Source organism: Mastomys coucha, unplaced genomic scaffold (genome assembly GCF_008632895.1).
Source record: "Mastomys coucha isolate ucsf_1 unplaced genomic scaffold, UCSF_Mcou_1 pScaffold21, whole genome shotgun sequence".
In the NCBI taxonomy this organism is placed as follows: domain Eukaryota; kingdom Metazoa; phylum Chordata; class Mammalia; order Rodentia; family Muridae; genus Mastomys; species Mastomys coucha.
The window spans coordinates 186,480,967-186,493,624 of NW_022196904.1; the positions used below are offsets into that span (position 1 = coordinate 186,480,967).

General features: G+C 48.3%; 1 protein-coding gene across 3 annotated transcripts in view; it reads right to left on the bottom strand.

Annotated features, from left to right (window-relative positions):
* The window catches only part of Gpam (glycerol-3-phosphate acyltransferase, mitochondrial), a 64,209-nt gene that overhangs the window by 4,914 nt on the left and 46,637 nt on the right, over positions 1-12,658 (bottom strand). For all 3 annotated transcript variants that reach the window (XM_031390701.1, XM_031390700.1, XM_031390699.1), the window contains exons 11-21: positions 12,075-12,287; positions 9,795-9,908; positions 9,586-9,671; positions 8,466-8,581; positions 7,312-7,382; positions 6,377-6,641; positions 5,822-5,976; positions 3,896-3,973; positions 3,142-3,282; positions 2,179-2,368; positions 505-563 (exon numbers count right to left, since the gene is read on the bottom strand). In XM_031390701.1, coding sequence (XP_031246561.1) covers positions 505-563; positions 2,179-2,368; positions 3,142-3,282; positions 3,896-3,973; positions 5,822-5,976; positions 6,377-6,641; positions 7,312-7,382; positions 8,466-8,581; positions 9,586-9,671; positions 9,795-9,908; positions 12,075-12,287 — 1,488 coding nt within the window. The remainder of the gene's footprint in view (positions 1-504; positions 564-2,178; positions 2,369-3,141; positions 3,283-3,895; positions 3,974-5,821; positions 5,977-6,376; positions 6,642-7,311; positions 7,383-8,465; positions 8,582-9,585; positions 9,672-9,794; positions 9,909-12,074; positions 12,288-12,658) is intronic.

Below are 12,658 nucleotides of genomic sequence, written 5' to 3' on the forward strand. Positions count from 1 at the left end.
ATGGAGGTGTGGGTCAGATGCAAGCATGGAGGTGTGGGTCAGATGCAAGCATGGAGGTGTGAGTCAGACGCAAGCATGGAGGTGTGTGACAAGGTGTAAAGGGGGAGTCCAGCCAGTGCCTTGGATTTCACAACTTATATTGGAATACACTCAGAAACAGTCCCTTATAAAAGGCCATACGTAGCTCTGTGGAACTCAGCACACATGAAGGTAAAGAAACCCGAGGCTAATTCTAGCAATACTAGTAAACATGCAAAAAAATAATAGAATGTGGAATAGTTAACATTGAACTTGCCTAATGTCTGTTACAGTTTGGGAATGATTATGAAACCAGCAACATTCTGGAGCATTCAAGTAAGCCTTCAACATGTCCTGCTCCCAACCCTCACACTAGGAAATACACTCCCAATTAGCCCAGCACAAACTGCTTCTTCTCTGTCCCAGAGGCAGAGCACGAGACTGGAGCCACACAAAACAGAAGGCAGCACGGTCGTAGACACATACCCCGATGTCCTTAAACATTTTCACAGCGTTCTTCACAAGACAGTACGTGGCACTCTCAGCTGCAGAGAGACAATAAGGCCTGTCAGTGTTCAGGCTCTCAGCACACGGTCTCTACAGCTGTGTGGAAAGCACTCACACAGCACACAGGAGGCTACAAAGAGCATGAAAGCAGGAGTCCAGACTGAAGCAAGCTCCCTTCTGCTATTGGCAACAACCACAGACTTCTTCCAAGGACCTGCCACCTCCTTAAACCTATCCTGCCATCGACTAAAGAAAGCAGAGAGAGGAGAAGAGGCAGCAAGGAGACAAGGAAGACAGATGCACCAAGCATCCACCCTGCAGTCTTGTGAGAACTAAACACAGTGGTGCATAATGGCTTGCTAACCAGAGACAGTGGTGATAGTTAGGCCTACGGCCATACAAACCTCAAGTCTAGAGGTCAGGAAACAAGAGTTCTAACCCATGTTTGCCAATGATTAGTCAGGGGCCTGCGACAGGTGTCCCCAAAGTGACACGAAAGGATTAACTATCTCTACACCTCTTCTGGCTCTGAACACCGACTGGCATGTGGCCAGCTGTGGCAGCCGACCACCAGGACCCAGACAGGCACAGGGCAGCACTGTGCAGAAGAGCCCTTCACTGCCAATGGCTCAAGTACTCAGCAACAGCAGACTGAAGGAGGTGGCATGAGTACAGTGAAACACACAGCAGACAGAGCCACAGACAGCGCACGAGCCTCGGTCACCACGTTAACTGGCAAAAGGCGGACATACGACACAGAACTGGACCGCTCTGCTTGTACGGCATACCACAGCAGATCTATGCAATGAGAGGTTAGCATAATTGTACCTTTTTCCCAATTTCCCAAAATTAACAGGATTAATAATAGGAAAACAGGTTTGTTGTTTGGGGAGTAAGGAGTTTTGGTTTGTTTGGTGTAGCGGAAATTTATTAAATCAGCTCTGTGCTCCTGGCAGGTGTGCAAGTACTTCTTACCCACCCAAATGTTTTGGACCCAAAATGAAAGATACAAACACACAACCTTTATATTTTAATATGCCCTAACGGCTGGGCCACTCCTGAACCTCGATGTGGCTAACACACTCCCCTCCAATATTCCTGAGCTAACACCGACTGAATCTGTATTTTATCCTTGTTGCCCTTCAGGGCAACTCCCCCCCAGCCCCCAGGGCCTTTCCCACGTGCCTACTTTCAGCCGACTCTCTCCTGCACCTTCCAGGCATGGTCCATCTCCTACACCCTTCTCATGGTGGAATGCCTCCTTCCTCTGTTCCTTCCTGGGAATCCTAAACTTGTCTTCATCTCTGCTTCCCTGCCCAGCCACTGGCCGCTGGCAACGTAATATCCCAGAGACAATTGGGGGCGGGACAGGGTAGACCCGCAGTTCTCCATGATTTCAGGAGCCAAATTAACACAAATAGCTCTAGAATAGACAATTCCCAACAGTCTCGTTTTTGTTTTGTTTCATTTTCAGACTCAATCAGTAGACTGCGCTGGCCTCAAACTCACAGATATCCACCTGCCTCTGCCACCTAAGTCCTGGGATTAAAGGTGTGTGCCACCACCACTCAGCTTTTGGTTTTTTTTTGTTCATTTGTCTTGGTTTTTGTTTGGGGAAAGTTTCAAAAGAAGTCAAAATGAGACTGCACATACCATACACCGCGACGTTCCTTTCTGTCCTGGTGATAAGGTACCTGTGCAGCCTCTGCAGGTACTCAGACTCGGGAACTGGGCCCCTGAAGTTGTGGACAAAGATGGCAGCAGAGCTGTAGGCTTCTAGCAGGGGTCCCAGTAGCCTCTGAAGAAAAGTGATGAATTGCTGGTGCTCCTTGGACTGGCTCACCTAAGAGCACAAGCGGAGGTAAGGTCACAAGAAGGGAGGGAAAGCAGAGCCAGCTGCTAAGGAACTCTGGGAGAACCCAGGACTGGCGATGTCCTCCCGCGTGACTAACTGCGACCAATCAGCTGGGAGCAGAGCGCTCTTCAGGGCACTCACTCGACCCCAGAGGGAATGAATCACCCTAATTTACTGACAGAACTGTAACAAATTCTCCTTACTTAAAACAGCTGGTCTAGTGGCTGAGCCCTGCAAGGTATACAACCCAAGCATAGTAGATACTCATGCATGCAAGAAGCAGGGAAGAGAAATATGTATTCAAGTGCCTGAAGCAAGACCACTGTCCATCAATGAAACTGGTAAAATCCGAACGGAGAGAGAGAGACTTCCCAAGTGTCATTTGGAAAGAAAATCACTGCCTGTGGAGAGCGGGCGCAGGGTGAGTGTCAAGGGAGGCCTGCACGTTCCTGGAGGTGCCTGTGGAGAGCGGGCGCAGGGGTGGGTGGCAGGGGAGGCCTGCACATTCCTGGAGGTGCTGAGAGTCACCTCCTTTTTCCATCCATGCTTTTCCGATCTTATTGCTTTTCCATGTACCAGCTCCCAAGCTATATGATTTAAGGGACTGATTTTCAGTGACTTTACTCAGTAAAAGGTACCAGAGCTGGTTAGAACTGGTTCATAAGAACTTTGGACATGAGGAAGTCACCAGTCCCTGTTGTCTAGCTGCAACATAAACCTAACATCTCACTGTTCTCTACCCAGAATCCCTCACAAAGTACCTTCAGATAGCAATCTCGCTGCTCCTCACCAAAGTCACTGTCTTCATCTTCCTCGTCACTTCTCCAGTTCAGAGGTTCTGGAAGCTTCTTGTCCCACTGCTGCTCTGCAAGGCTGGGACTGACATCTTCCTGGTCATCTTGCTATGCCAAGAAGATAGCTGACAGTAAATAAGATTCCTAGGCACACGGCCAAGCACTCCAACAAGGCCTCCCCTCCTCAGAGCCTGCTTGACCCTCTCAGCTGTGTGCCCCTCATACATATTTCCAAACTTTTCCCAAACTCAAAACCACCTGGGAGGTAGCAGGGAGAACAGATGGAGGTTGGGGAAGTTACAAGATGGAACTTCCATATCTTCTGAGCGGAGCGCTGCTTCCCCAGTCCCTCTGAACCACACTAAATCTATTAGACAAGACTTGGAATCTCAAGAGAGAAAAATGGGCTGTACACAAGCTACGAGCACCTCATATGCTTCATGCCTCAGCCGAGAATCAACCTCTGGATGCCAGAGATCAAATTAAGATATGTTTTAATCTAGAAAGTACCACTGACAAAAGAAATCAAAATATTAAACAATCCCAGACATCTGCACCCATTCTCACTGTTCCCTGCTACCACCTGGACATAAACACATAGCAAGTAGATTTACTGGTTAAAATAACTGGCAGGAACACTTTTAAATAAATAATTGGTAGAAAAAAGAAATGAAGAGCGAGAAACTAAAGAAAGGAAATAAAAGTAGGCCACTCCTCTTACCTCCGCCACCGTGAGAATGCCGTACTGGATGAACTTCCCTACTGTCTCATGACAAACTTGGTAAAAAGTCTGGCAGGGCTAAAGGAAAGCATATAAAGGTGAGCTGGTCTCAGACTTCTCCTAAAGACTCCACCACCTTATTCACCCCCCTGAAAAAGTCCTTTGATCTCTGAGAAGGCCAGAGAAAAGACCCTTCCCATGAGTGGCAGTACACTTACTGTCCCCAACTATAGAGAGAGCTACTGAGCTCAATGCCTTCAGTGCATGAACCCTGGAAGGACCAACGCCCTGAACCCTGGAAGGACCAACGCCCTGGAAGGACTAACGCCCTGAACCCTGGAAGGACCAACGCTTTGAACTCTGGAAGGACCAACGCCCTGGACTTTGGGGACATTTTGTTTCTTCTGTTTTAGGTTGATCTCCATGCAAGGGCTATCTTACAATGAAGATAGCTCACACAAGTAATGAAAGAAGAAACACAACATTCCGCTGATTCAAAAAAGACCCCTAATTACATGAGGCCCACTTTTGAAGCCCCACTGCCCACACTGTCCAGACCCTGCAACCCAAGTGCCAAACACACAAAGAGCATGCTCACAGGAAGACCGTGCCAAAAATGGCCACATTTGTGAACGTCCCAAGATACAGTCATACGAGATAAAAAGAACAATACAGTGCAAACACAGATTCTACATGGTTCAAGTATCCCAGATCTGCTCAATATGTAGGCTGCATTTTAAATGTCACCAAGTGCAGAGCTGTGGTAAATTGAACACTCACATTTCTGAGACTCTGAATGTATAAGCTGAGAAGGTGTTGAATTTTTGGGGCTCACCCACTTATCATTTGGGGTTCTAACACCCACAAGTAGGCGTGCTGGTTACTAACAATTGACACAGGACCTTCTGCATGGTCTAACTGAGAACGTACAACAATATCTCATGCTGCAGAGCCAAACAAAAGCCAAGACAGTGAAGGCTAAACTAGCTTAGTGTCTCTGAAACTCAGAAGTGGAACAGAAAGCTGTACAGATGGAGAAATATTCTGAGAGAAAACTAAAGGCATATCACACTTGCACACAGACAATTAAGAAAGGATCGGGAAACATGGAGGGCCTCTGTGGTGAGCTGGCCTAATGCTGCTTGTCTTCTAATGCTAATTTGGGGTGCCTAAGACTGCCCCAGAAGCAGGTTAGAGGATGCCCCCAAGTTATTTCTGATTGGTAAATAAAGCTATCAATAGCCAATAGCTGGGTGGACAGAGCTGGGGGTTAGGTTTCTCGGGCTTGGGGGAAGGGTAGGACCCCAAGGAGGAAGAAGGTGCAGGAGAGGAGTAAGGAGAAGCTGCCATGGGTTAAGGGTCAAGAAAGTATGGCCCTGAGGGCTGCTCAGTTGGAGCTGAGAGCAGCCCAGATGGAACACAGTGAATAGTCATAACTCTGGGTTATTGATGTAAAGAGGATCCTAACACCATGGAGGGCAGGCAGCCGCCCAGCTAGTGTGATGGTCAGGAGGATCCTAAATGCATGGAGGGCAGGCAGCTGCCCAGCTAGTGTGATGGTCAGGAGGATCCTAACTGCATGGGGGGCAGGCAGCCGCCCAGCTAGTGTGCTGATCAGGATCCTAACACCATGGAGGGCAGGCAGCCGCCCAGCTAGTGTGCTGGTCAGGATCCTAACTGCATGGAGGGCAGGCAGCCGCCCAGCTAGTGTGATGGTCAGGATCCTAACTGCATGGGGGGCAGGCAGCCACCCAGCTAGTGTGCTGGTCAGGATCCTAACTACATGGGGGGCAGGCAGCCGCCCAGCTAGTGTGATGGTCGGGGCTGAGTGTAAATATTAAGGCTGTGGGTGTGTCTTTCATCGAGTTCCTGCCAGGAACTCAATAACCAAAAGCTGGGTAGAAACCCTGGGCCGCCTCCACTCACCAGAGAAATGGTACCTTCGTTAGAGAGAAGGTAGCACAAGCTGGCGGCCTTCCGCACCAGCTGCTCCTGGCTGACCAGGTTGCTGAGGCCTCCAGCAGATCCCCCAGCAGATCCTCCGGAGCCCCTCTTATTCAGGACTGCATAAATGCTGCAAGCTGAGGAAATACAGGGAACATGAAGTCACCAGTTCTGGGTCTCAAAGAGAAACTTTGACTCTTAAATTACCAATAGAACCTACTAACAAATAAAACAAGTCTGCAGTTGCTGGAGAAATTTAACTAGAACCCCCAAAGAATCCCGTTCCATGAGGGCCCAGCTGACGAAAGCTCAGTGTCCTGTTCTCCCCAGAACTCTTAATTCACCCCCACGTGAATAACACTATGCAGGGTAATTCAGTAGGCCACCTTTTCACTAGAGTAAACTCCAGTGCTGCATTCATTCTCAAAACACTCAATCAAGCATCCCTCCCCACAGGACCCAGGCAATCAATCAGGCATCCCCACGGGACCCTGGCAATCAGGCATCCCTCCCCACGGGACCCAGGCCCTAACGTACCTATGATGGCTTCCATGATGAAGACATGAAGTACGCCATTGCTGTAGAAGTTGAGTTCAAAGACTGATGGCACAGTCGTGCTGGGAGTGATAAAAAACTCATCTTTCCTGCTCGTGTGGGTGATTGTGACACAGTTCCCCAGAAGCTGAATGGCATGCATGACGACGTCCTCTGAATTCCCGGAGAAGCCTAGGTCAAAATCTCGAGCTAGGACTTCCTCCTTCATCACAAAGAAGTCTTCCACCAGCGTAGACAGGTTGATTCCCTATAGGGAGACAAAAATGGATTGTGGCATCAAAAAGCCTCTTTTCCCCAGATTTTCTTCCTGCTATAGCTGTCCTGCTGACACCCACAGAGACAGGCCCAGACCAGCAACATGAGCAAGTAGGATAGGCACTTCGAAGCTGCTCCCCAGGAATGTCACAGGCAGACGTCACATCACTAAGCTGAGTACAAAGGGAAGGAGAAGCAGCGTGACAGTAGTGCCGTGTGACAGTAACGCTGAGTGGTCCTGAGCATTCCCTTGGATTTGCGCTCATTTGAAGAGAACGACAATGAACATGGTAAGAAAGCATGGTCTCTCCATAGTGGAGCTAGTGTGTACTGACAGTGCAGCTTTTCCATTAACTACAGCAACTAGCAATGGTATCCTTCCACTGTGTGTACTGACAGTGCTGCTTTTCCATTAACTACAGCAACTAGCAATGGTATCCTTCCACTGTGTGTACTGACAGTGCGGCTTTTCCATTTACTACAGCAACTAGCAATGGTATCTTCCACTGTGTACTGACGGTGCGGCTCTCCCTCATTCGGCTGGTGGGCTCAGGGCAGGATGCTTACCTTCCGTCTCGGTTCATCTCACAGCCTCAGCCTAGAACAGGCTGACAGACACCCAGGCTTCCTACCAAAGAGCACTAAGGAGCACTAAGACATACCTGCCTGTGTCTGTAGAGGAGCAGACAGGCCACAATGTGGGTGGACATGATAGCGCAGGACTTGCTGGCGGCTGGAAAGAAACTGAGTGTTAGCTGGCGCTGCTCTACCTTACATGAGGCCTTGAGGGTGCTTAGCTTCAAACAGAAGTGTGTGGTGCTAAGCACGTCTTTACTGTAGTCCCTGTAACTGCGGTTTACAGTGGAAATACAATGGGACTTACCAGGGTCCTGGTATAGTGACTTCAGAGCAATCACAAGCCATGAGGCCACATTCTAAGACAGATCCACCTTCAACCCAGAGCAAGTAGGCTAGGTCAGTAAACAAACTGTATCAAATGAAATACCAAGACCCAAAACGCAGGCCCACTCTGGAGCTCTAAAGGGGCCTGGACTGTGTGCTGTGGCATGCACGCCATGGGCTGCAGTCTTACTCTCCTGTCCTTGTGGGTCCCCATGGTAAAAAGCCAATGTCCCAGAGCAGGGAAACAGCAGGTCTGAAGTCACAGCAGTCAGGCTCCAGTCCTAACTCTCCACTCATTAATCTCACGACCAGGGTTATGTTCAGGTGTTCAAGAGCACCAGAGTGCACAGTTTTGCAACTTGGAATTTCAGGACAGATTGATGGTGACTACCCCACCTGCTGCTTTGTTAGTCTGGTGGCATTTTTGTGCACAGATACCACAGGACAAAAGCAGAAGCCGTGAGAGTACAGAGCCACTCAGGGCTCCATCTACACCCATAACTAAAACAGCCTAGATGGGCAGCCACTCAGTACTGAGCAAAAGTCCTCACGTGGTAAGAGGTAAAGAGACACTGCCATAAGCCCAGATGTCAGGCAGTGAAATAGTTCAGGCAGTCACGAGCAAGACCCAGTCATCTCAACACAGCACAGTTCTAAGAAGCAGGAGAATCAGTGATAAGCACCCGCTCTCTCAGATGTCTTGCGGTGTTTGTAGCATTTTGAGCCCCACCCTCCCCTCGTGTCACTTTCCTTCCGGGATCCTGCCTGTCACAACCTATGCCGTACGTAGGTGATGAGGAACCCCACTCCCACTCCCCCCCCCCCCCCCCCCCCCCCCCCCCCCCCCCCCCCCCCCCCCCCCCCGGCGTTGCTCCAGGAAGCCTACTCTGCCCCACGAGCCCCATGTGCTCACTGAAGAGAATGTGCTCGGCCAGGTTTGCAATCAGCCTTCTGCGGAAGGCCTCGTCGGCTGGGTTTCTGGGCTCAAGAGTGGGTGTGTCTTCACGTTCAGCAACAGCGTCACTAGGTCTGAAAGGCAAATCACCCCACTCAGAGCCACACTGCAAGTCACTTTTATTTGTGGGATGGCGTCTACTTCTGCTGCCCAGACTAGTTAAAATTCACTGAGCGGACGAGGCCAGCCTCTAGCTTGCGGCACCACTCCTGCCTTCTGACTGTTGGGCTGGCATACATAAGGCTAGACCTAGCCTCATGCTTTGTAAGGCACACACCACAGAACTAATTTCTAAATTATCAATAGCTCTGATCACCATACATTTTAAATTTAAATGATAAATAGATCATTTCTCTGGGTTATTTTGTTCTACAATGTAGAGCCTAATATATTTTTTCAGACAGAATACTTTATTTATTAATCACTGAATAGTCTATTATTACTTCCATAATAGTCTATTACATTCACTGGCAGAATGAATGTAGAAAGCAAGAGATGTTTTAAAATAGCTAAAAATTCTAAATTTAGGACTCTAAATTACAATGCATTTTCAGTTCTGGAAAATTCAATTACTATCAAACATTTTCTATGCCTCTCACTTACAATATGCATAACCCAAGCAGTTACCAAAAAATAAAATAAAATAAAAATACAGTTCACATATTCAAAAGCATCAATCAAATAATCCAACAAGATTCACAAAATCAAAAAGGTTTTATGCATAGTTAAAAACAAAACCTACACACACACACACACACACGCACACGTACATGCACACACACACACGCACGCACGCACACACACACACGCACACGCACACGCACACGCACACACACACGTACACGCACACGTACACACACACACACACGCACACACACACACACGCACATGAGAAAGAGACAGAGGAAAACAGGGACAGAGCGAGAGAGCGCACATCTCCACATCTTTTATCAGATCAAGAAGAATGTTCCTACAATGAGACATGAGACAGCTCCCTTCCTCAGGCTAAGCTGCTGTCCTCTTCGACGCAGGGACAGCTGCGGGACAGCGAGTGAGTGACCACAGGGCCCCAGCCTACCTTGAAGGAAGGATTGCTGGTAACAGTGCTTGCTCTAGAGAGAGCGGGGCAGACACAGGTTTCTGACATTGGCCTTCTAAATATTCCTGGAAAATTAAAAGAAAGGAAAAAATCCTTCATAAAACATATAAACTCTATTTTGATCTTCAACAGTTAAAAGGAACTGTTTAAAAAGCAAGCTTTGGGCCTGTACCTTGGCACCCTCTCACCTTCAAGGAAAACGGCTGTGCAAAGTCCACTCGGACGTAGCCGTAGTTTTTCCGCAGCATTCTGACAACTCCCCGTGCCACACTCCAGAGGCTCTCGTTCTTCTTGGGCTTGCCCTAAACGTAACAGTGAAGAGGGAGGGTGTGCTGTGCTGTGCTGTGCTGTGCTGTGCTGTGCTGTGCTGTGCTGTGCTGTGCTGCTGCTGCTGTCTCTTTTGAGACAGGGTCTCACCGTGTGACCCAAGCCAATCCTCCTGCAGCCATGAGACACTATGCTTTGCTAGGATAACTTTTTAGTAAAAACTTGAGTTCCAACTTGAAAAAAAGGAGATAAGTAAAGAAAGAAGGGTGAGTGAGTGAATGGGAGCTGCTGGGCTGGGCCACACTGACAGCTCCCTGGAATTGTGGCCCACAGGCTCAGGCTGGACATGTCTGATTGCTTCAACCAAAACCTGGCAGAAAATGTCTAGTGTTCAAAGATGCTCACAAGACTCAAGGAAACTGAACAAAGAGAAACATTTATGCTAGTGTATTTAATACATATTCACAAAGATGCAGCTACAGAACAGAGAAGAACAAAACAAGGCAGGAGGACAAAGGTGAGTGACCTGAGGTGGGGGAATCCCTGGAGTCTAATACACTGAGCAGCTGAGCACCAATCAGTCTCATGGTCGACTCCCACTAAGGAGACACTTGTAAAGTATTGTTTACCACGTCATCCCACAAGTGCACAAGCTGTTGAAAGACATTAGCAGCTAAAATCCCAGGCGTACCCCTTACATTTAAAGCCTCAGGCTGTCAAGCACTTTGCCCAAGACTCCCACTCTACATAAACAAAACCGAGCTGCCCTGGCACTTGCACACTGCTGGTCAGAGTGGTCAGCTGCTGAGCCTCATGTGTGGGCAGTACTTATGAACTGAGTACACTCGGGCTTAAACTACAGGCCACCCTTCCTTAGTATGCACATACCTAAGTGAACCCAAAAGGCTCTAAGGGAAGTGTGCTGAGACATCTTGCAAAGAGCTGTTCTAGAGACAATTTTGGTTCTTTAAGAAAAACACAGACATACTATAAGAATATGTTTTCATTTTAATCCCAGGTATGGGATATGTTGCTGCCTCAGACTGTCCGCAGTAGCTGACCACGACTTGCCTCGAGCTCTAGCTGGGGCATGGTCTCACCAGCTGTGGGTAGCTTCCGTGACTGTGTGATGTTTGAGATCTGGGGACGTTCTTAGAGAGTATATAAATGCTAGGGCTCCAAGAGGCATTGGGGGTCATTGGCTGGTTGGTTGCTGCTGGTTGTCTTTGGTCATGGTGGCTAAGTAGTCACGCACAAAGAAGAGAGAGGAAATTAGACATCCTGACATCAAAGGACAAATTTGCCCCAAGGAAGTGGACAGTCCTAAGCAGCAGGAAGTAGGTGAAGGATGATGCCCCACCCCTTCCCTTTCAATCCTTTTTTTATCTCCTATCTAGTGAGCTAGGCGGTTGAAAAGATGAAAGGAAAAGGGTGGAAAAGGTGGAAGAAAAAAGCCACAAAGTTACAAAAGATAGGCTCCAAGCTTTGTGTGTGGTTTCCTCAGACAGTGGACCATCTCCCCACTGTGAAGTCTAAACTGCATGCAGCCACATGGCCAAAGCTCACAAACACCTGTGCTCACAAGGTAATCAGATACCAAAGAACTGCACCCATTATTATTATTATAACATAAAGTTCAACCATGGGGAAAACTAATCTTCTTATAAGAGGTTAGACAAGTGGCTCTCCTGAAGGGGGCTAACAGGAGGGAGCCAGTAAGATTTCTAGGTCCTGATAATATTAATCCTTAATCTGGGTGCTAGTCACGTAGGTGAGCTCATTTGATCTAAGTGCTTATGACTAGTGCATCCTTTGGTAAAAGTCTACTGAAAAAATTTATCCCGTTTCTCGATTGGTTTGCTGTTGCTTTGCTAACATGGCCCAGCCAATGTTCAGGCTTCACTAAAGTCCACCGGTAATCAACACTGAGACTGCAACTCAGCGACTGCTCTCCACCTTTAATCCTATGGTCAAAGCCAGCAGTGACGCAGGAATCCCCACACTTCTCCAGCTCAGGAGAACACCACATGAGACAAGCTGACAGATGAGATGAAGGCAACTCACCATGCCCACCCAGGCAGGTTTCAGATAGGCAACAAAAGCCATCTTTAGCAAAGTGCCATCATTAAATGATTAGCAAAATAGTATCATTAACTATATAAAAAGAGGCCACGAGCACCTGGTGCAGGCTGGCTCCTTACCAACTGTTCACCATTGTAGTGTCCTTCGATTATCCGATCGTACGAGATGCCCACGGGTATGACAAGTATATCAGGGATGGTGTTGGACGACAGAGTATCCACTACCACTGACAGGAGCCCTGCCCGGGCACAGGAGGTCTTGCCACTGCGGGAGCGGGTGCCTTCCAGGAAGATCTCCAGGAACTGCTGCTGTCGGAGGAGTTCAACTATGTGCTGAGATACAAGAGAATCAGATGTGAACATAAGACTGAGCAACTCAGATGAGACAGGACAGTTAAATCCTAAGACAAAACACAGAAAAAAAATTAGAACTTCGCCAGTGACCTAACATTTCCCCACATCCATTACAGCCAAAGATCCCAGCAAGGCTGCACTTGGGTGATCACACACATCGATGCAGTGTCCTCCCAAACCCGACATGTGACTCAGACAGCTAACACTCTCCTGTGACAGCTAACACTCTCCTGTGACAGCTAACCTCTCCTGTGACAGCTAAGCTCTCCTGTGAGGGCTAACCTCTCCTGTGACAGCTAACACTCTCCTGTGAGGGCTAACCTCTCCTGTGAGGGCTAACCTCTCCTGTG